Genomic DNA, 23,539 nt, shown 5'->3' on the forward strand with positions numbered 1-23,539 from the left:
TCCAGGAACCGAGGGGTCGAAACTACAGGGGTGGGATGAAACGCCGGCTGTCTGCCCATTAAGACACCAGGGCAACGGGGCGCGAGAACGCCTGCCCGGCCGGCCCCGCCCCAGGGCGCGCGCCCGCGGTGCCCAATCGGCCGTGGCCCGCCCCTTCCCCTCCCGCCCAACCAACAGCCACTTCCTGCCTCACTCCCAGCCAACCCCCACACTCCACGAAGAATAGCCCTAGGGGGCGTATGGGAAGGTGATTAGAGCGATGGCCACACTGACCAACCGCATTCCGGAGCTGGCGCGGTGGGGGCGGAACTTGGCACTAGCCGTAGCTACTCAGGAGCGAGGGGAGGACGTGGGGCCGGGTTTCGTGCGGGGGTGCTCGCTGGCGAGGTGCAGCGGCAGCCTAGGCCTCTCGGTTCTGCGGCACGTGACGGTCGTGCCGCCTCTGCTGCTGTCTCTCCTGCAGCGTGGGGCCAGGTGTGCGGGCAGGAGGAGGTGCGGGCGCCGCCGGCGGTCTCGGGGAGGCTCGAGGTGAGACTGGAGGCCTACGGGTGTCTTTGGGCCTGTGAGGACCCCGGGGGCCTTGGTGCGCGGCCCCGCGGCCGCCGAGGGGTCGGGCGTGGCCGGGGCCGAGGGGTCGGGCTGGGTTTCGAGGGCTCAGGCCCGGGCCGACGCTCGGCTCCGGCCGTGAGGGGCGAGCCTGAACCTGGGACGCCTTGGTTGGGGAGCCAGTCGCAGGCCGCGCCGCTGGGGTTGGGAGGCGTGGCAGGTGCCCTGAAGCCTCCCTCGACCTCAGCGAAAGCCAGCTTCTTTCTATGGCTTTGCTTGCAGGGCTCTCTCAGGCCTTTTGCTGACTGCCTGAGAAGCCTCGAGGTGGGCTGGAGTAACCGGGTATAGATCTGGAGTGGGATCGGGCTTAGTCACTACCCTTAGTAGTGGGAAAGGTGATATCGGACCGAGAGACAATATTTAGGACTAGTGTTACAGGTTCAATATTTGAAAATAAAACCGCAGGGCGAAGACTGGATCCTAGCACCCTGAAGAGAATGTGCTAGAACACGCAGTGGTTGAAAAACTTGTTTTAACATTTTCACCTGTTCCGGGGTGGGGTGAAACCCAGTCGCAAATTCACCGGACATTAAAAGCAGGGAAGCACCCAAAAGCTCACTGTGGCAGGTCGTTTGATAGTGGAGGAACAGGCAGGCCCAAAGCCATGAAATGACTGGCCCAAGGTCATACAGTTAATTTTATGATCACATTGGGATTATAGTTGAGGGCTAGGCAGTTTGCGTATTAAGGTTAAGGCCCTGTTTCATGGCCTTCATCAGCCATTTTTTGCTGTGTGAACTTGGGCAATTTACTTACCTTTTGTACCACGTTTCTCCCCAAGTGATTGGTATAATAATACCTGTTGGAGTTACTAGAATTAAATTAAGGTGTGTATAAAATAGGGCAAAGATATCTGATACATATTAACTACACAACAAATTTCTGCAATAAATTATAGTCTGATGCTGTTGGTCCTCCACACTGACAGACATCCTACTCTTAAAGTTGGTTAAGTCCCGTTTCCCATGGCCTGCAGTCATATTTATGGCAACGAGAGGAAAAAACTGGACCTAGTGGATCAACTGCTGAGCATGACACTGAATGCTGGTTGAGGGAAGTTAAACTGAGCTGAATATTAAAAGCTGAGGAGGACAAAGGTGAGCCACAGTTAAGTCTCATTTAGGAAATGGAACATTTTGCTTGATATTTTTAATAAGTAAAAGGTTTTTTTTTTAAGGGAAGAATTGTGTTGATATTTAAAACGGTTCTGTAGCTTAGTCTTTTTCCAGCAGTGTCTGAGGGTCATGAATAGAATCACTGCCATGTTGTACATACATTATAATTATACTTAGAACAGAGGTAGAGAACGGTGGGAGTTCTGCGCTCCAACCCCGGTGCACAAGCAAACAAGCCGGGTAACGATCATAAGAAGGCTAGGGTGAACTGCATGGGAGTGAATGTGTCCTGCAGCAAACATTTTCTGACATATTTGAAAATGGGTGTCAGCATCCCTCTACATCTTACTATCTTATCTTAACTCAACAGTGTCAACTAGCACATTATCTTCAAGGACCACAAAGGGTAAACGTTTTGACAAGTTGTTGCTGCAGTTTTGGCAATCAGGCTATTGCATCCTTTTTGTTACAGAGTTCACTATGCCCCACAAATAGCTTAAAGGGATGAAGTGACAGTTGGTAAGCATCAGTGCAGGCTCAAGAGACTTGCATTCCAGGCCCAGCATGGGTAACTAGCTTATGAAATACTTTGGTTAAACATCTTTAAAATGGAAATGAGAAGTCTTCTGTCTACCTTACCATTAGGGGGCTATTGGGAGGGACAGCTAGGATGACGAACATGAAATTACTTTGAATAGTGTAATGAACTGTGCAAACAACTGGCAGCTCAGAACAATTCCCAGGAAATACTAAAAGTGCCTAAACAGAGTTGTAAACTATGTGTAGCTTGCTGTTGAACTTTGTCAGGAAAGTGCTGGTTAAATGCTTTGTTTACTGCAACATAATGTACTTTTAAATTAAGCTTAATACTGAGCTGTGAAAATTGGAGAATTTTGTTTTCTAAAGAATTTAGACGATCTTCAGTATATTTTGAGTGTTCACATCTTAAACCTATGTAGTTTATAACGAAAAAGAATGTACTATGGAAAAATCAATTCTCATGTTGTCTGAAAAACAAAATTCAAAACTAAAGATAGTACGAATCTCTTTTTAAATGGATCAGCATTTACAATAAAGACCACTTGGAACTTTATATATGTTTTTCCCCTTTAAGTGCTTTTGTTTTTTGACTAGCACGTGGTAAAATCAGAAGGCACAAAAGGGTAGTAAAAGTAAAACAGTCTATCTGTGACCGGAATCAGATCTTTTAACTGCTTCCTTTCTAGTCTAAGATTGAACAATTTATTTGCCTTAAAACTCTAGAGCTTTAGAACCATTAAAATTTAAATGGCACCCCTTGGCAGCCATAGTAATAGAGCTCACTGCTGATACTGAGCATATGCTGTGAGCTGGGCACTTTCGTAAGCGCCTCACATGCATTTTGTTTATACCACAACCCTAAGAAGTATATAGTGATGTTATTATTCTCATTTTAGAGTTGAAGACATTGAGGCCCTGAAACGAGTAATTCACCCAGTATGCCAAGTTACTACCTAAGTAGTCGATGAGTTCCTGCTCATAAACAATACTGTATGTCTAACTGTGACCTTGGACAGTTTGTGTAACTTATGTGCTTAGTCTTAAATTCGTCCTGTGTCACATGGGTATGAAAGAACATCCTGGGATTTTTGTGAGGATTAAATCAGACAACCTAAGATATTTAAACCCAAAAAGACTTTAAAAAGATGAATGGGTAGCCTACATGAAAGATTGCCTCCTCACCTTTTGTTACATACTTCCTTTAAAAAAAAAAAATCACTTTTTTAAAAAAAACCAAGAACGTTAGCTAGATCATTTCTTCTATTCCTCTTTCTAATTTCTCATAGATTGAAGGAATTAGAGTTGGAATTTACCAACAGAGTCCCACAAAGAAAAGCCCAGAACCAAATGGCTTCACTGGTGAATTCTACCAAATACTTAGGGAAGAATTAACACCAATCCTTCACAAATTTCCAAAAAAAAAAAAAAAAAAAATAGAAGAACAGGGAGAACATTTCCCTGCTCATTCTGTGAAGCCAATGATTATACCCCGATACCAAAGCCAGACAGACTTCACAAGAAAAGAAAGCCATAGACCAATATCTCATGAAAATAGATGCAAAAGTAGACACAAAGATAAAATACAAAAACTTTTATTTAATAAACTTAAAAATAATCTGAACCTCCATTTGTTTTAAAGATCTCTTTCTTTAACAGAATTGTTTTTTTCTTTAATAGGTCCCTTCAATAAGGGACCCTTAATTGAGGATAAAGCTTCTGCCTTTGAAGGTGACAAGTTTAATATTTCTTTAGTGTTTGCCCATTCCTAAAGTTGATCTAAATAGTTGTCTGAATTTGCTAAAATTTGATGCAGAATGTGTCTGTTTCTGTAGAGTATTTTGTGTTCAATTGAAGTTTCATGTACATTATTAAATGTGTATAGTAAATTAATATGGACTATCTTTTTTAGAATGTGTGCTGCGAACAGAATTATTAACCAAAAATAAATTTAGGAGAATTCATAAAGAAAAGTAATTTGTGACAAAGCAGGGGGGGAAATCGATAAACATGGACATTTCCATATCCAAATGTTAAGATTGTATATGCACTATTGCAAGGAAGAGTTAAAGAAGAAATCATATAATGTAATTGCAGGAAAGCGAGTTTTTCTTGTTATGCAAAATCATTCAGTTTTTGTTTTTTGTTTTTTAACTTATTTACTTTAAGTGTTTTTCCTGGACCCATCAGCTCCAAGTCAAATAGTTGTTTCAGTCTAGTTGTGGAGGGCGCGGCTCACATTGGCCCATGCAGGGATCTAACTGGCAACCCTGGTGTTAGAAGCATCGTGTTCTAACCAACTGAGCTAACCAGCCACCCCCCAAATCATTCAGTTTTGTTGAAATATGTTGGAGGAGTAGGCAGGCATATTAGACCTTTTGGTCCAGTATGAGAATTGAAAATGTACTCACTGGTTGTACTTCTGTGCGTCAAAGAACAAACCACTTGGGTATACCTATAAAGTACTAGATTCTGATGTCTATCTGATAGACTTTGTATTATCTTTGTATGTTTTCACAGCGAGCCTTTGAGTGAGTAGTACTATTATGCACGTAACATAAGGACAGAAGACTCTTGGAAGTTCAGTAAGCTGACCAAAGCCACAGAGAGGAGCAGGAGAGTCAGGGACCCAGGTTTCTCTGATGGGACAGATTATATATGTAATATATATATATATATATATATATATCATACTGCCTTGAGTATAAGGAACTAATTTTCTGAATCATCAGTTTTAAAATAGGAAACTTCCATCTCCAGAACGCAAGATAAAGTCACTCTTTTGAGTTAAGAGTGGGTTGAAATTAAGAGTAGATTAGATGCTCTTGAATCCTCCTGACCCTCCGATTTTGAGTGCTGGGCTTTTTCCCCTGTCCTTGGGAAATTTAGAAGCAAGTCCGAAATCATTTATATTGTAAGTGTATATTATACATGTGCATGTGTTTGGTTCCCGTGTTCTTGGCTTTGTGTACACTTGTCCATGTGATCCCAGAAGGTGGAGATTGATTTGGGTATAGGTAGATAATTATATTTAATTACTAAAAGCAAAGCCCTTATCAACTGGAAGAAAGGGAGAAAGACTTTACCTCTTCAAGTTTAAATTTCTAATCCAGCGCACATTTCTGAGTCTTCCTCTGTTGTTTTGTGCTTTAGAGGACCAGGTCAGTTTAAAGCTGGTTTCTAGACAACTTTGATCAAATTTAAAGAACCGTCTTCAATGATCCAATAATATATATATTTTTAAAAGCTGTTAACTTTGAAAAAATTACAGACCCACAAGAGATTGCAAAAATCCATTTTGACTATCACCCAGCTTCCCCCAATGGTAGTATCTTACACAACTATAGTACAATATCAAAAGCAGGAAATTGACATTGGGACAATCTACAGACCTTACTCAGATTTCACCAGGCTTTACATACCCTTGTGTGTACATAGTTCTATGTAGTTTTCTGTCAGTAATTCATTTTTGAAATTTTCACTCTCTTGGCATTGTTGTTTATAGAAGGAAAATAGTAGCATGAGTCTTAAGTAGTACTAGCAAACCTGTGTGCATTTTTTAACATTAGATAAAAGATAGATTATAATGAGTATTTTGATATTAACAAAAAAAGCCCAAAAAACTTGATTTTTAGAACTAATGTAGTAAATTCATAAAGTCTGCAAACATGGGCAAATATACACTGTCATCAAGGTCACCTTTAATCTGTAAAAAAAAAATGTTTATGTTTCCAGATTTCGTATGCCTGTATAGATTGAGCTCCTGAAGGTTAGAGACCAGTTCTTAAAAAAAATACTTATTATCGGGGCCGGACCGGTGGCTCAGGCGGTTAGAGCTCCATGCTCCTAACTCTGAAGGCTGCCGGTTCGATTCCCACATGGGCCAGTGGACTCTCAACCACAGGTTGCCGGTTCAATTCTTTGTGTCCCACAAGGGATGGTGGGCAGCGCCCCCTGCAACTAAGATTGAACAGGGCACCTTGAGCTGAGCTGCCGCTGAGCTCCCGAATGGCTCAGTTGGTTGGAGTGCGTCCTCTCAACCACAAGGTTGCCGGTTCAAGTCCCGCAAGGGATGGTGGGCTGCGCCCCTGCAACTAGCAACGGCAACTGGACCTGGAGGCGAGCTGCGCCCTCCACAACTAAGACTGAAAGGACAACAACTTGAAGCTGAACGGCACCCTCCACAACTAGGATTGAAAAGACAACAACTTGACTTGGAAAAAAGGCCTGGAAGTACACACTGTTCCCCAGTAAAGTTCTGTTCCCCTCCCCCAATAAAATCTTTAAAAATAATAATAATAATTATCTAGTTGGCGCTTATGGAATTGAACTCCATCAGCAAACTTGCATTTAGTGAGTTTTAGGCTCTCTGATGTGCATCAGATGCATTTTCTCCTTTGACTCCTTTGTAGCACAGAATTCCCACAGTTCAAGCCTGTGACTGCCAAAAAAGTCTTGAACTCTGCCACCCAACTTTTATCAAAAGCCCAGTTAAGAGATTTCTGGATGAGTATTTGAAGGATAAGCCATCTGTTCATTTCTCTAGAACATAAATATTGTAAGTTTTATTTTTAGATCAAGGTCTACATCAACAGAAATCGGAACTTGGCATTTACAGCATTGGCCCCCATAGTATTGGTTTTACTGACTTAGCCTTTGCTTACATAAGGGATATCATTATAAGAAAGCCACACAAAACTCACATTGCATATAACAAGGATATTTTTGAGAAAAGTTGTCCACTTCTGTAGATTCAAAGATATTAAAAGATTTTCAGGTTTGTCGTTGGTTTTTAACACATTAATTAATTTTTTTTTAGAGGGTTTAAATTTACAGAAAAATTGTGATAGCACACAGAAGTCCCAAATATTCCACATCCAGTTTTCTCTGGTAACATCCCACATTATGATCCATTTCTTAGAATTAATGAACCAGTATTGAAACATTATTAACGAATGTCCATATTTTATTCAAATATCATTAGTTTTTAATTGAATGTATTAAGGTATCATTGGTTAATAACAGAATTTTCAGGGGTACAGGATTATAATTTGACATCTGTGTGTCTCTACTGCGTGCTTGCTTTGATTTTTCATTGCTGGCTGTCCTGGAGCCCTATGCCTATAGTACAGTAATTAGTGATTTGGCCAAGACTGGAGTTTAAATGGGCCCACTGTGAGAGTCGGATAGCCCTGAGTCACCTAGTTATGAGTTACACATCCACCCAGCATTTGCATCCCAGCTGCTGTAGAGTTCAAGGTAACAATCTGGCAGTTATAAAAAGTATGAGAGAAAGAGAAAATGGCTCCTAAAAGTAAACCAGAAAATGAAGTGCTTCAAGAAAATAATTGCTTTCAAGCAGCAAATAACAGTTGGGGGGGGAACTGCTATAATGTCACTCAGGAATGCAAGAACCCTTGCCCTAGAGGAGCTAATGCATCTTAATGAGCAGGGACTGGGAAGTAGAAGGGAATATAGGAGATGCGGTAAATGTTTCTCAGTACAGGACAGCGTGACTTGGTTTAAAGGTAATATCTTGATTCACTTGTATGCTTGAGCATTCCTAATCTAGGGACCACCTGATCTGTAGTTTGGGGGAAGTTGACAGGACGGTGTGTTTGTTTTTTAAAAACATTTACTGTTGAGCCACTTGTTACATATTTCCTCTTGATAATCTTAGAAACAGTGGGTAACAAAGAAGCAAGTATGCCTTCTGTTTAGGATTGTGTAAATGTGAAGACAAATGAAGACTTAAAAAGTGACAAAACCCTACGAAATCCTCTTACACCTTAAAATACGTGGAAAATCATTTTGTGTCTTTAAGACAAAAACAGTATAGAATTACCAGACCAGGTAGGGTGCACTGTATTGGGAGATAGGAACCTTGGCTTTGGATCCAGATTCTGCCAGTATCTGATTTTTGGCAAGTTAATTTCTGGACCTCAGCTTCCTCTCACAAAAGGAGAGTTAGACTAGGTTCCAACAGTACGCGCACATTTCAGCCCAAGGATTTTTGGGGAGGAGTGGGAAGATCAACCATTTGAGGCATAATAGTAGAATATCCTTTTTTTTCTTTTTTTATAAACTAATTTTTAGAACAGTTTTAAATATACAGAAAAATTACGGAAATAGTACAGAGGATTCCCATATAACCCACACCCAGTTTCCCTTGTTAACAACTTATATTAGGAAAGTACATTTATTACAGTTAATGAACCAATATTGATACCTAATTACTAACTAAAGTCCATATTTAATTCAGATGCCCTTTGTTTTTACCCACTGTCCTTTTTCTGTTCCCGGATCCACATTACAGTATGTCTCCTTAGGCTCCTCTTGGCTGGTACAGATTTTCAGGCTTTCCTTGTTTTTGATGACTTTGACATTTTTGAGGACTACTGGTCAGGTTATTTTGTAGAGTGTCCCTCTATTGGGATTTGTTTGATGTTTTCTCATGATTAGACTAGGGATATGGATTTTGGGGAGGAAGACCACAGAGGTTAAAGTACTGTTTTCATCACATTGTATCAAGGGCACATACTATCAACATGACCTGTCACTGTTGATGTTGACCTTGATCACCTGGCTAAGGTGTGTTTGCCAGGTTTTTCTGTAAAGTTTGTTTCTCCCCCTTCCCATCTGTCTGGCCTCTGGACAGAAGTCAGTATGTGCAGCCCACACTGAAGGAGTGGGGTGTTAGGCGCCAATGCCTTGAGAATGGAGTAGCTACAGACATTACTTGGAATATTTCTGCACAGGAAATTTATCTTCTCTCCCATTTATTTATTTACCTAGTCATACCTATCAGTGTAGTTTATGGGCATTTATTTTATACTTTGGCATGATCTAATACTAAATGCTCGTACTGTTCCCACTTTGGCCGTTCGGAGTCCTTATGTTCAGTGACACAGTCCCCATAATTGTGGGCCTTTTGTTTTATCTTTTTTGAACGTTCTTTCCTTTCTGGCGCTACAAGATACGTCAGGCTCATGTTGTATATTTTCTGCCCTGATTCTAGAATCCGGTGTTTCTCCAAGGAGCCCCGTTTCCTTTTATTGGAGATGATTAGAAACCAATATCCCAGTACCAGGTGTATTTATTGCTACTGGGGTGTAGTTTCTTCTAGGCCCTCTCAGCTGACAGGACAAGGAAATACATGTGTGTAAACTAACTGGTATATATGCACATATCTATAAGTATTTCTGTATGTAACCCTCTGTATTAAGCAAAACATGATTTCATTCTGATGTCTCCAGCTCTTGCCCATTACCGTGTGGATTACCCTGGCCTCTTTCTCTTGCTTATCTGTAAATTCCCACATCCAACATGAAAATGGCTTCCACCATTTCTTTACTTAATAATTCCATTCCAATATACATGTATCTCAGCATTGGGATTGTTAACCTTCACACTCAACGTGAAACAACTATCAGCTAAGAAAAGTGCTATCGTATGGTCTGGTTTTACAGATTGTACTCACTTCCAAAGTGACTTTGCTCAGCATCTTTTCCCTTCACCTTAAGTGAAGTTGTTTCATATATCTGTAATACAGTTCGATTGTTTTGTCACATCCTGCATACTGTCCTTGGATCACTCGAACTCCTAGATGATTTTTAAATTTTTTCATACATTAAGATTCCCTCTTTGTGCTGTAAAGTTTTATGGGTTTTGACAAATGCATAGTGTCATGTATCCATAATTATAGCATCGTACAGATTAGTTTCACTGTGCTTATCAACCTGACCCCTGCCCGATCCTCTGGCAACCACTGATCCTTTTACTATATCTAGAGTTTGCCTTTTTCAGAATGCCATGTAATTGGAATTATATAGCATGTTGCCTTTTCAGACGGGGTTCTTTCACTTACCAGTATGCGTTTAAGATTCATCTAAGTCTTTTTGTGGCCTGATAGCTCATTTCTTTTAATTGCTGAACCAGTATTCCATTGTGTGGGTGTCTTACAATTTGTTTATTCATTCACCTACTGAGGAACGTTTTGGTTTCTTCAAGTTTGGTGTGATTATGGATAAAGCAGCTATAAACATTTGAGTGCAGGTTTTTGTGCATTTGTAAGGTTTCAGATCAGTTGGGTAAGTATCTAGGAGCACAATTGCTGGATATTATGGTAAGACTGTGTTTAGCTTCATAAGAAATTACCCAACTATCTTACGAAGTGTGGCTGCACCATTGTGCATTTTCACCAGCAGTGAGTTTCTGTTGCTTCACATTCTTGCCAGCTTTTTGTTTTTAATCTTAGCCATACTAATAGATGTATGGTGTTATCTCATTTTAATTTGCAGTTATGTAATGGCAAATGACGTGGGGCATCTTTTAATACGCTTATTTCCCATCTGAACATCTTCTTTTATAACGTATCTGTTCAGATCTTTTGTCCATTTTTTAATTGGGTGGTTTTTCTTGTTGTTTGAGTTCTTTGTATATTTTGGAAATCAGTCTGATCAGATACGTATTTTATCAAATAGGCATTTTGCAAATTTTTTCTCTGGGTCAGATTTGTCTTTTAATTCTCTTACATGTTTTTCAGAGTTGAGGTTTTAAATTTTAATAAAGTCCAACTTACTGATTTTTTTCCCCATGTGTCTTGCTTTTGATGTGTTAAGAACTTGTTGTCAAACCCAAATCAGCTAAATGTTCTCCTGTGTGTTCTTCTAATGAGCATAATAGTGCAGTATCCTTTTTATATATACCTACCCAGTAGGTATGTGTTTATATTAATTTTTAATTTATATTAAATATGTAAAAATATATACCTTTTAAAAGGACTCCATTTGATACAAGGAGTATGGGTAGTACTGAAATGAGGGAAGATTTTGTTTCCTGATAATGTCAGATTTTCCGTAGCAAAGCAGAGTATTAAATTAAGATCACCTTAAAATACAGTCTTCAATTGTAAGTGTGGACAGGTCTCTAACAACACTTGGAACATTTAAGATGGCTTAATAGTGGCTCTTGGAACTACACCTGTTTATTGTCGCATTTTCTTGGGAGTATTGGCAAATTACAGTTGTTAAAACATCATAGGTAAAGCCAGCAGTGGCTGAGGCTTGTAAGTGCGCAGCTGTGAGAACCAATTTGTCACGGTTTGGCAATAGTTGTTCCTCATAGCTTTAACAACCCTCTGAATATTGTGAAAATAATGGGTGAGTAGCTGTGCGCTTACTTCTCTTACCTAAAAGAGTAGGTCTGCAACTCAGGGTGTAGGGGAAATGGTGGTGGGAGAGAAGTACACTTCTGGTTTGCTGCGGCTTTCTGTCTGTTCCTGACTGGCCTGTAGCCGCTGCGACCTGAAAACTTTTCCTTTCTAATGGGGTCATTCTGCTTCCCCCTGTGGGGATGCGTCCTCGCTCCCAGGTTCCTTGGTGCTGTGCAGTCACACCCTCCCTCTCGTTACCTCCCCTGAACACCCCCTATTCCAGCTCTGCCTGACTGGTCTTCCTGTCCTCTGTCACACCCCTCATTATTCAGCTACATAGTGACATTGGGTCTAGTAATAGAAATACAGGATTTGGAGTCTTTGACTCACTTATTAGTTGTGCTAATCAGTAGGTTATTCGAATTTCACTACGTCTTAGTTCTTAATGTGTAAAAACAAAATGAGAGTAATACCTCATGGGAGTCTTACATGAAGCAGTGTGTGTGAAAGTGCTTTATAAACTGGAACACAAAGTGCAAATGGACTGTTCATAAACCTCGATCACTAGTTCTCAAAGTGTGTTTCTGAGCCAGCAGCCTCAGCATCCCATGGAACTTGTTAGGAGGTGAAATCTGGGCCTTGGGCCCAGCCCAGACGGGCTCGGGGTAAGGCCCAGCAGCCTGCTTTAACAAGCCCCCAGGTGACACTGCTGCCTGTCTTACAGCATTATGCTTAAAAACCTAAGGACAGTTGTATTAGTCTGCTCTGGCTCCCGTAACAGAATATCAGACTTAACAATAGAGATTTAAACACTAGAGACTTATTTGCTCACAGATCTGGTGGCTGAAGTCCAAGATCAAGGTGTCAGCAGGGTCCTTTTCTGGTGAATACTTTGTCTTTGCCTAGCAGAGAGCTGCCATCTCTGTGTCGTCACCGGACTTTCCTCTGCAAGCACTCTTATGTGGACTCCAGTCCTCCTGGAGTAGGGTCCCACCCTTAGGATCTCTTTGAACTTAATTACTTCCTTGAAGGTCCTACCTCCAAATACAGAGGTACTTGGTTTTCTAACGTAATCCATTCCGGAAGCCCAAGTTCTGAAATGTTCGAAAACCGAGGCACGGTTTCCCCATAGAAAGTAATGCAAAATGGATTAATCCGTTCCAGACCTTTAAAATCAACCCCTAAAACTGCAAATTTAGCATGAATTTTACTATCTAATGATACCATAGATCCATAAAATTTACGGCGTTCGTAAACCGAAATGTTCATCAACGGAGACGTTGGAAAACCGAGGTACTACTGTATAGTCACATTGGGAGTTAGGGCTTCAACATATGAATTAGGGCAACGTGATTCAGTCCATGACACCAGTATATCAGCAAATTAAAAATTATTGAGAAAACAATCAGTCCTGTCCTTTTTAAAGGTAAGTATAGCTGACTGGACCATCTCCCTGACTAGCTTTTCCTTGTGCAAGTCTTCCAGCACCAATACTTGGCCCTAATTAATCCTGTGGTTTTGTGCTTTACTTAATTACTGCTGGTTTGACCACATTTTGTTTTACTTTTAAAAAGTTGTAACCATATGTTGTTTTAGCTATGTTTTGGGCTAATTTAGTTTGTAGCTTATCCCTGGGAATCCAACCACCATTTACAGCATGGCTTCTGTGAGAGAGAGAACTTGGGAGTTGTGTAGAGTTGATTTAGATAAAAGTGTTGAATCAGCCTGTGTGGCTTTAGAGAACCTCTTGTAGTTGTAAATAAACAAAGCCATATTGCTACGCCAAGTATATTATTTTGACGGCAGACAATAGGAGTCTTTCCAGTGAATAAAAGATTGCTGGTATTTTGCACATATGTAAGAAACCATAGCAGAATGTTGACATAGAGCGTTTCTTCTAAAAAATACCAGTTCCCAGAAAGGTTGGTTTTATTGAGCACTTTTGTTTTATTGAGTTCTAAACATTTAGAAATCTAGCGAACTTGACCTTCTTCCATTTTTGTGAACACAGTCCTAAGATGCTAGATACACCAAATGATACACGGAAGTCTAGTTCTGTGTGCTGAGTTACTCACTTTAAAGGGTTAGGGTTTACAAGGAGTTAGGCATTGAATTCAGCATTAGAATAACTGTTTACACTTTTCCTATACACGTAGTTGGTCAGATGGCAGCCATGGTTGTGAATTGGGGCCATTGAAGTTGATGAACGAGCTCCGACTTCAGTTTTTTCTGTTTTTCTTTGTTTTTGCCTGAGAAACAAAGGTCTCCATTGTAAACAAGAGACCAAAAAAATTAAGCCCTTTTTTAAAACTGTGGTGAACACACGTATCATATGATTTGCCATCTAAGTGTATAGTTCAGTGGCATTAAGTACACTCACATTAGTGTGTACCTGTCACCTCCATTTCCAGAACTCTTCATCATACAGAGTTGGAATTCTGTACTACATACTACCATGTTTTGTGCATCCATGTGGCTCAGTTCCTGTGGTCCTTGGAAAGAGGACCCCCAACCACCCATGAGAGTCTAACAACAATACTAAAGGCACTTAAGTGTTTAGAAAATAAGAGAGAAAAGTAGCTGGTCCTTGGTTTAATATTTTTTGTTGTTGAGTCTTAAAACACTCATTTAAAACTATATCTACACTTGATCTTTGCACAACAGCAGCAGTATCTGTGTTAAGTAATGTGAGGCTAGTGTCTAATTTCATTGTAATGTTTTAATCAGTGCTCATTATAAATTAATACATGAAAGGGGCTTTTGCCCATTGTCAGGCTTTTTACAAATGCAAGAGGTTAGTTTGAAATTGTATTTGAACATTCTAGATCTGTGTAGCTAACATATTCTGTGAGGACAATTGTTTGAGTTTTCTTTTGAAATTTTCTTGAAATTGAATCTTTTGACTAACTTATTTTAGGAAAACGCCTGAATCTCTCTGGGCTTTCTTTATCTATAAAATGAAATATTCCCAATAAAATTCCTTTTAGCTCTAATTTGAAAGCCTTAATTTAAAATAAGAGAGGGGTTCGTGGTCTTCACACAATTTTTAAAAGGAGGTGATACATTTGACTTTCTTTACTCTTTTTCTATGTAGATCATGGAAGGGAAGTGGTTGCTGTGTATGTTCTTGGTCCTTGGAAGTGCTGTCATTCAGGCTCACGAGGGACATGACGACGATGTGATTGATATTGAGGATGACCTTGATGATGTCATTGAAGAGGTAGAAGACTCGAAACCGAAAGCAGAGACCAGCACTCCTCCATCTCCCAAGGTTTGACGTGGTCTTTGAATCTATTTGCCTTACTTCTTGAGAGAATCAGAGGGTGAAGATACATTTGCATCCTTTTCAGAGGGAGAGCAAATCTGCTAAAATACTTACTGATCTCTCTGGCAGCCTTTGTTACATCTTGCCAAAGATAAATTATATGGATTGAATTCAAGGACCAGCTATGAAAGTTTTGTGATAATGGGAAGCAAACCAAGAGAATAAATCCTACTAAGAAAGGAATGTTGTTGAAAATGTCAATTCTCAATTCATTTTTACATTTAACACAGGTCACCTACAAAGCTCCCATTCCAACAGGGGAAGTGTATTTTGCTGATTCCTTTGACAGAGGAACTCTGTCGGGGTAAGTGTCTCTTACGGGGGAAAAAAATCTTAGAGGCAAACATCATGTAAATAAGGTGGAATACTAGATTTCTTTAAGTATAGCATCTTACATAGTGAAATGTCTAATTTTTGTGTCCCCTGTTGATGCCTGTTTGGGAAAGTCATCTTTTAAAGAGGTGGTTCTCACTCTCATTCTCCCTCCTCTTCACCGTACGTTTTGTTTTTTGAGAAAAATTTTTTTCTCTTGAGCCTTAAAAAATGGTGGAATTTTTTCATGGGTTTGGTACTTCTTACCAGTTTGTGAATTGAGTACAATATCGCTACTTAAATATGGCAGATTTAAAAGTTGAAAGTAGAGTGGTTAAATAGGCAAGGAAGAGCTGAATAGTATTTCCTTTTTTTTAGTATTTATTTTTTTGTTGTTTTTTTTTAGGTTTTTTGTGTGTGTTTTTTAAGGAAAATAATAGTTTTTCCTAAATAGTATTTAATTGCTTTTATTAGTATTTACATTGCTTTTCACAGGTCAACTGTCATTTGGATCTTAATGTTGGGGTTTGTCTTAATTATAGGTGGGTTTTATCCAAAGCCAAGAAAGATGACACTGATGATGAAATTGCCAAATATGACGGTGAGATTTAAATTTGATTTAAATATAATAACACATTGAGGTTTGAAGTGTTTCCATGGTATCGCTTAAGACTAGTTTAAAAGGAGTATATATACATTTTAAGATTTTTCCTTAGAAGTTTTGCTGTCTTTATGTGTTCCATTATGTTTTATAGGGTTAGACCTGTCTCTCTCAGGCCATAAAATAGACATGTAATTTATCAGCTGTGCTGTTGTATGTTGGAAGTGGAAGGTCTTTTCTAGGCATTAGTAAAATAAATATGCTACAGGTTTTTAAAAACCATATCCTAATATTTGTCAAATATATGTGTGTTTAATATTACTAGGCCAGCTCCCATAGGTACATGGAATATATTAAAATATGCCAGTATGATATGCTTGCACAACTTGGAGTTTTGTTTGTTACCATTTAAACATCCTTCAAGGTATAGTTCAGGAGTGGACCTTTTTGTGTATATTTTGTAGGAAAATGGGAGGTAGATGAAATGAAGGACACAAAGCTTCCAGGTGATAAAGGACTTGTACTGATGTCTCGGGCCAAGCATCATGCCATCTCCGCTAAACTGAACAAGCCCTTCCTCTTTGATACCAAGCCTCTTATTGTTCAGTAAGTGAAGCACGTCTTCTATAGAAGCTTTCTAGGAAGGGTGATCTCAGAAGTCATTATCAAACTATGAGAATTATTGTGTTACAATACGGATTTTTTAGTGTATTTAAGCATCCTGTAATCTAATACTTTTTCCTACCCAATAAATTATTTTGAAAGAAACTGCATAGTCTTCCTCTTGATAGCAAATGAACTTCTGGACTTCGCAAAAAATACTTGCTGGAAATCTGCATTAAGCTTTCATTTTATTTTACTTATTTTGTGTGTGTAGGGGGAGGGGATTGGGAAGCCATTCAAAAGTAACAGAATATGGAATCTTTCTTGAGGATAAATATACGACCTTTGATAAAACCTGTGACCAAGATGGGGAAAGGGGAAATCAATAAGAAGTTTGATCTTTCAAAGTGCCATATGGTTTTCTGCTTTTCTCTCTGAAATTAGGTATGAGGTTAATTTCCAAAATGGAATAGAATGTGGTGGTGCGTATGTGAAACTGCTTTCCAAAACCCCAGAACTCAACCTGGTGGGTACTTCCTATTTCTTTATGTGGCCATCCACAATTACCTTTTAAGAGTCTTAGAGAAACGGAAAGAAAATTTTGTAAGACCTGTGAAAATAAAGGCCTCTTCTGTTGTTGAAATATTTTAGATGGTAGGGAATAATGACTGACATTTCTGTGCTTTTAATTTGAAATGTGAATTTCAGAGCTGTTCTGTCTTATCCCTGGTTTCTGTTCTGTGTAATTGTTAGTTGTAGCAAACGTATTTCTTTGTTTTATGAAAGAAGCAGTAACTATCTAGATATATATGCATTATTTTTCTCATGTAAAATTTCCTGGTAATTGCTGGTTATTCCTTTTCACTGGTATTTAGATGAACCTCATAAACAAACCAGCTTTCCCTGTAATGTGATACTAATTTATTTGGGATTTTATAAAAGGACGTAACACACTTTTGAAAAGTTATTTGAACACTTTGATTTACTTAAAATAATCCATTTTTATTTCTGAAGGACGAGTTCCATGACAAGACCCCTTACACGATCATGTTTGGTCCAGATAAATGTGGAGAGGACTATAAATTGCACTTCATCTTCCGCCACAAAAACCCCAAAACAGGCATTTATGAAGAAAAGCACGCTAAGAGGCCAGATGCAGATCTGAAGACCTATTTTACTGATAAGAAAACACATCTTTATACATTAAGTAAGGAAAACCTTTAATTTGGGGGTTTTATGGCCCTACAGGTTTATCATTCGCTTAGATTGCACTCCTGGAGAAGACTCAATCAAGCCTGCAAATCAGAGTCTCTATTGACTTAGTATCTTAGTGGTGAAATGAGCTTCATTTCTCAGCACGAAAAAAAGTTTCTCTTCCAGTTTGAATTGAGAATTGGGGTTTGAAGCAATTTTATGTTCCATAAAGAGCTTCTTCACTGATGCCCTCATTTCTACACTTTGTTTATTTTCTTGTTGATAAAATGTTAAGTCACAGGACATACAGTAGAAATATATGCAGTATTTTCAAATTACCTTTTAGTTGAACTTTGCTTGGATGCTCCAACACCTGGACAGTTGAGTTTAATCATTTGGACATTGAAATGGATTTTTTTTATTTTAATGAAGCTTTTTCTGCTGGTTTGAGATCACATAGAGACATGCCTCTGAAAGAATAAAATAACCTTTTTTCTTTTTTTTAAATTTATTGCGGTGACAATTGTTAGTGAAATTACATAGATTTCAGGTGTACAATTCTGTATTACATCATCTATAAATCCCATTGTGTGTTCACCACCCAGAGTCAGTTCTCCTTCCATCACCATATATTTGACCTTTTTTCTTTATGTAACAAAGTAATACATATTCAATATACAAATTCAGAAGATAGAAATAAATATAAAGACATTCAGAATTATCTGAAATACTAACATTGTGATATGTGTTTAGCCAGTTGTGAATAAACACGTGTACATGTATAAACACATGTAATTTTTCATTGAAAGTTAAACATCCTATATTTCACTTGCTCTCTTAACTTTACAAATGTGAGAATACATATTGATAACACTGCTACCTTCATCACCATTGAGAGCAATGGCATAGTATTCTGTTGTCTTCTATAGTACCATGTTTCCCCGAAAATAAGACCTAGCAGGACAATCAGCTCTAATGTGTCTTTTGGAGCAAAAATTAATATAAGACCCGTTTTTATTTTACTATAATATAAGACTGGGTCTTATATGATATATGATATGATATACCAGGTCTTATATTAATTTTTGCTCCAAAAGACGAATTAGAGCTGATTGTCTGGCTAGGTCTTGTTTTCGGGTAAATATGGTATTTAGAAGTGCTGTGACCCAGTCAGTTGCCAATGAGACATTTAGGTGTGGGATCCAGACTTTAGCCTAAGTCACACTTAAGATGCCTTTATGGATTTAAAATTGTGTTTTTTCATTCTCCATTGGACTCCAAAAGTACAACCATACGTAGACATGTGGTTTAATAAATAAAAAGGTTCGTGTGATTTGAAATTTTGGTGGCAACTCAAAAAGTGAGGAAATGGACCTTTTCTACTGGGATGATTATAATTATAAATTTATTTGCCTATTGACTGGTGTATAACCATTTGTGTCAGGCCAGTATTACATTAGTTTATGTACCTTTGGGTTTTTGGATGTTTTTTATGTCCTTAAATGAAGTCTTAGTGTTTTAAATTTTATCTGTTTTAATTCCTAAAGATCTGAGCTTGTAGGATTTACAGATAAGGAAAAGAGGATTAACTGGCCGAAGGCCCCAAGACCCTGTTCTGATTCTGTTGCCTGAGGTCTTTACTCTGTGCTTCCTTCCGCTTCTGTTAGAAAAATAGTCTTTTGTTTTGTGGTAACTTGTGGTAAGGAGAGCTTGGAATAAGTGGTTAGTTAACTCTTTAAAATTGTATTTAATTGTTTTTCAGTCTTGAATCCAGATAATAGCTTTGAAATATTAGTGGACCAGTCTCTTGTGAACAGTGGAAATCTACTAAATGACATGACTCCTCCTGTAAATCCTTCACGTGAAATTGAAGACCCAGAAGACCGGAAGCCCGAAGATTGGGATGAAAGACCAAAAATACCAGATCCTGATGCTGTCAAACCAGATGACTGGTGAGTCTTTGAGTACAGCAGAGCATTTTGTGTATTCCATATGGCTTGAACAGCTGAATGTTGATTGAGATCTGATAATTTCAGTAATCTGTGATGCAGTCAGTCTAAATAAATGGTAGGAAAACTATAGACCACTGTAGCTGAAAGGGGGCCATATTGATCACCTGGATTGCCTCCACATTTTGCAGTCAACAAAATGCTGAAATTGATAAGAGTTTGCTTGTGGCTGACACGGTTGGTTTGTGGCAAAACCTTGGGTCTCTTGGCCTGGCCTTTCCAGTGCTTCTACCGTGTTTCCCCAAAAAAAAGACCTACCCGGACCATCAGCTCTAATGTGTCTTTTGGAGCAAAAAGTAATATAAGACCCGGTCTTATAATTATAATACAATATAATACCGGGTCTTATATTACTTTTTGCTCCAAAAGACACATTAGAGCTGATGGTCCGGCTAGATCCTATTTTGGGGGAAACAGGGTGTGAATTCACATTGAAGCTAGAGTCCTGAAGTTTTAAATTTTAATTTGAAAAATAGTCTTCCTATTTAAACAAAATTCGAGATATCTCTGCTCTGTGCTGGGTGGTGGAATCCAAAGCCACAGGACCCCAGCTGCCCACACAGCTCCCAGTTCTGTTGTGAGGCAGGTGAATGAAGTTGGCATGCATATGTGAGTGGTCTAATAGTAGGTGTTACTCAGTGACCAAGGCACCAGGTGTACTGAATCCAGGGATGTTTTCTTAGAGCAGCGCCAATCAAATTGAGACTAGGAAGTGGGGAGAGTTAACTATGTGGTGAAGATGGGAAATGGTGTTCCTGGTTGAAGAACTTGAGGTGTTAAAGCAGAGGAGAGCAGGAGTGAGCTCTATATGTGTGAGGGCAGTGGGGTACATGTGGCCTTTGATGTAGGGGACAGACTGGGGAGTGTCTTGTATGTGACCATGTGTGAAGTCGATACAGTGACTTTGGGAAATGTCAGAAAGTGAACAAGCAAATGATACAGCGGATCTTCATTTGTAAAGGTATCCCCTTAAGCTTGGCAGTGAAATTCTAGTTGATATTTTTCCTTCCTTAAAATTAAAATATGGGTACCTGAACTTTTATGCTACACCTTGTGTAAATGCCAAGTTTATTTGTGTATTTGGTGAACATTAGTTTTGGACTCAGCCTTGTTGTTCAGTATTGTGTTCCTTAACTAGCTGTTTTATTTTTTTATTTTTTATTTTTTTTAAAGATTTTACTGGGGAAGCGGAACAGGACTTTTATTCCAGGACTTTTTCCAAGTCAAGTTGTTGTCCTTTCAGTCTTAGTTGTGGAGGGCGCAGCTCAGCTCCAGGTCCAGTTGCCGTTGTTAGTTGCAGGGGGCACAGCCCACCATCCTGGAAGTCGAACTGGCAACCTTGTGGTTGAGAGCCCACACTCCAACCAACTGAGCCATCCGGGAGCTCAGCGGCAGCTCAGCTCAAGGTGCCGTGTTCAATCTTAGTTGCAGGGGGCGCTGCCCACCATCCCTTGCGGGACTTGAGGAATCAAACCGGCAACCTTGTGGTTGAGAGCCCACTGGCCCATGTGGTAATCGAACCGGCAGCCTTCGGAGTTAGGAGCACGGAGCTCCAACCGCCTGAGCCACAGGGCCGGCCTAGCTGTTTTATTTTGAGGGTGAGGGTGTGAATGTTGCGCTTAAAAGGGTCAGCTAAAATGTTATACAAGTTCAGTTCTCACACAATTAATTTAAAATAGCATAGTTCAAAAATAAGCATAATTCTGAGCAAGGATAGATGATGTCCTTGCTTTCCAACTAAAGTGGCACCATCTTGCAGCAACTGTGTGAAACTTTAAAAGTAGGTACTTCTTCATGAACTCTTATTTTGAGTTGTAATTCACATACTAAAATCTACCCCTTTAAATTGTACAGTTTAGTGACTTAGTGTACTTTCATTGTTATGCAACCATCACCACTGTCTAATTCCAGAACATTTTTATTACCCAGAAAGAAACCTATCCCCATTAAGTAGTCGCTCCCTATTTCTACATTCTCTACTTTCTGTCTATGAATTTGCGTATTCTGCACGTAGAATAACTTGTGACCTTTTGTCTGGCTTCTTTCACTTAGCATAATGTTACCAAGGTTCATCCATGTTGGAGCATTATCAGTGCTTCATTCCTTTTTATGACTGAATAAATAGTCCATTGTGTGGATAATACCAGTTTTATTTATCCATCTCTTAGTTGATTGACATTTAGGTTGTTTTCCTTTTTTGGCTATGGTTTTAAGTAATGCTTCCATGGGCATTCCTATACAGGTTTTTGAGTGGTTATACATTTTCATTTCTCCTAGGTATATACTTAGGAGTGGAATTGTGGGTCATACAGTATCTCTGTGTTGAACTTTTTGAGGAACTGCCACACTGTTTTCTACAGTGGTTGTACCATTTTGCTCTCCCACCAGCATGTATGAGGGTTTCGTTTTCTCCACAACCTCACCAACACTTGTTTTTGTCAGTCTTTTTTTATTATAGCCATCCTTAGTGGGTGTGAGGTGCCATCTTATTGTGGTTTTGATTTGTATTTTCTCGATGGCTAATGATGCTGAACATCTTTTCATGTGCTTTTTGGGCATTTGTATGTCTTTCCAAATTATTTGCCGTTTTTTAAATTGGGGTGTCTCTTTATTATTGATTTGTAAGAGTTCTTTATATATTCTGGATACTCAGCCCTCATTAGATAGATGATTTACAAATAATTTCTAGGAAGAATTTTAAGTTTGGAGATTAAGATCTAAATATTTTTAGATTGCCCTGTTGGCACCGCACTATGATTCTCTGGCCAGTGTTGTTGTAACTGGCTTTTTCTTGTGTGTTTAAGGGATGAAGATGCCCCTGCTAAGATTCCTGATGAAGAAGCCACCAAGCCTGACGGCTGGTTGGATGATGAGCCTGAATATGTAGCTGACCCAGATGCGGAGAAGCCAGAGGATTGGTGAGTGCCTTAGTCAGCTATTTAAATGACAGGCTCCTTATTGACGCAACTAACAGTTTATACTCGAGTACCGCCAGGTGCCCAAACTTAAGTGTAGAGCTCAACAGATTTAATTATATTTTCGTATCTCTTTTCTAAATTTTTTATTGGGGAATATTGGGGAACAGTGTGTTTTTCCAGGGCCCATCAGCTTCAAGTCATTGTCCTTCAATCTTATTTGTGGAGGGCGCAGCTCAGCTCCAAGTCCAGTTGCCGTTTTCAATCTTTAGTTGTAGGGGGCGCAACTCACCATCCCGTGGGGGAATTGAACTGGTGACCTTGTTTCTGACAGCTCGCGCTCTAACCGAGTCATCTGGCCGCCCCTCTGGCAGCTCGTTGTCTTCAGTCTAGTCGAGGAGGGCGCAGTTCACTGGCCCATGTGGGATTCGAACCGGCAACCCTGTTCAGAGCTCGCGCTCCATCCAACGGAGCCATCCAGCCGCCCCTCGTGTCTCTCTTTTAACGTTGTGAAAACTCCTTGTTACTAGAAATGCAGAAACGAGATGATGCTCATAGTATGACACTGAAAGCATTCTTACAGGCCTTCGAGGGAGCCGGGGATGGCAGTTCACAATCCTGCATCACAGAACCTGTTTGTAATTGGTTTATGTCTCCACAGGGATGAAGATATGGATGGAGAATGGGAGGCTCCTCAGATTGCCAACCCTAAGTGCGAGTCGGCCCCTGGGTGTGGTGTCTGGCAGCGACCTATGATTGACAACCCTAATTATAAGGGCAAATGGAAGCCCCCCATGATTGACAATCCTAACTATCAGGTGTGTGCCCTGGATGTGCTTCATTGATCTGCTTGTGTTCAAATAGAGGTTTTCTCTGCAGTGAGGCCACCAGGTTGATCACTATTTTCAAGCTATTGAATTACAAAGTAAACTTCATAAATTAATGTGTTCAGTGTTGAAAAGATAAACCTAGAAACTAGAAAGAAGAGCTTTCATAATTGCTTTGTAACTATGTTTAAAAGCAAAGAAAGAAAATGGCCGACTTGCAATTTGGGCACCCTGCTATCGTGTGGTGCGGTGCTGCAGCTACAGGATGCAAATTGGCAATCTGTGTGGTGGGGTGGATAGGGGACTGGGAGTCGGTTTCCCAACCACCAGTCAGCTCGTTG

The 23,539-nt window shown here is 39.6% G+C and overlaps 1 protein-coding gene across 1 annotated transcript in view; it reads left to right on the forward strand.

The window, feature by feature from the left end:
• Positions 1 to 225: 225 nt before the first annotated feature.
• The window catches only part of CANX (calnexin), a 30,578-nt gene continuing 7,264 nt past the window's right edge, over positions 226 to 23,539 (forward strand). Inside the window, exons 1-10 of the mRNA XM_019716979.2 lie at positions 226 to 528; positions 14,507 to 14,683; positions 14,968 to 15,041; positions 15,592 to 15,650; positions 16,115 to 16,256; positions 16,698 to 16,779; positions 17,268 to 17,460; positions 19,210 to 19,399; positions 22,261 to 22,374; positions 23,033 to 23,189. Coding sequence (XP_019572538.2) covers positions 14,510 to 14,683; positions 14,968 to 15,041; positions 15,592 to 15,650; positions 16,115 to 16,256; positions 16,698 to 16,779; positions 17,268 to 17,460; positions 19,210 to 19,399; positions 22,261 to 22,374; positions 23,033 to 23,189 — 1,185 coding nt within the window. The 5' untranslated portion in view covers positions 226 to 528; positions 14,507 to 14,509. The remainder of the gene's footprint in view (positions 529 to 14,506; positions 14,684 to 14,967; positions 15,042 to 15,591; positions 15,651 to 16,114; positions 16,257 to 16,697; positions 16,780 to 17,267; positions 17,461 to 19,209; positions 19,400 to 22,260; positions 22,375 to 23,032; positions 23,190 to 23,539) is intronic.

Source organism: Rhinolophus sinicus, chromosome 5 (assembly GCF_057876585.1).
Source record: "Rhinolophus sinicus isolate RSI-liver-muscle chromosome 5, RSI-T2T, whole genome shotgun sequence".
NCBI classification, from domain to species: Eukaryota; Metazoa; Chordata; class Mammalia; order Chiroptera; family Rhinolophidae; genus Rhinolophus; species Rhinolophus sinicus.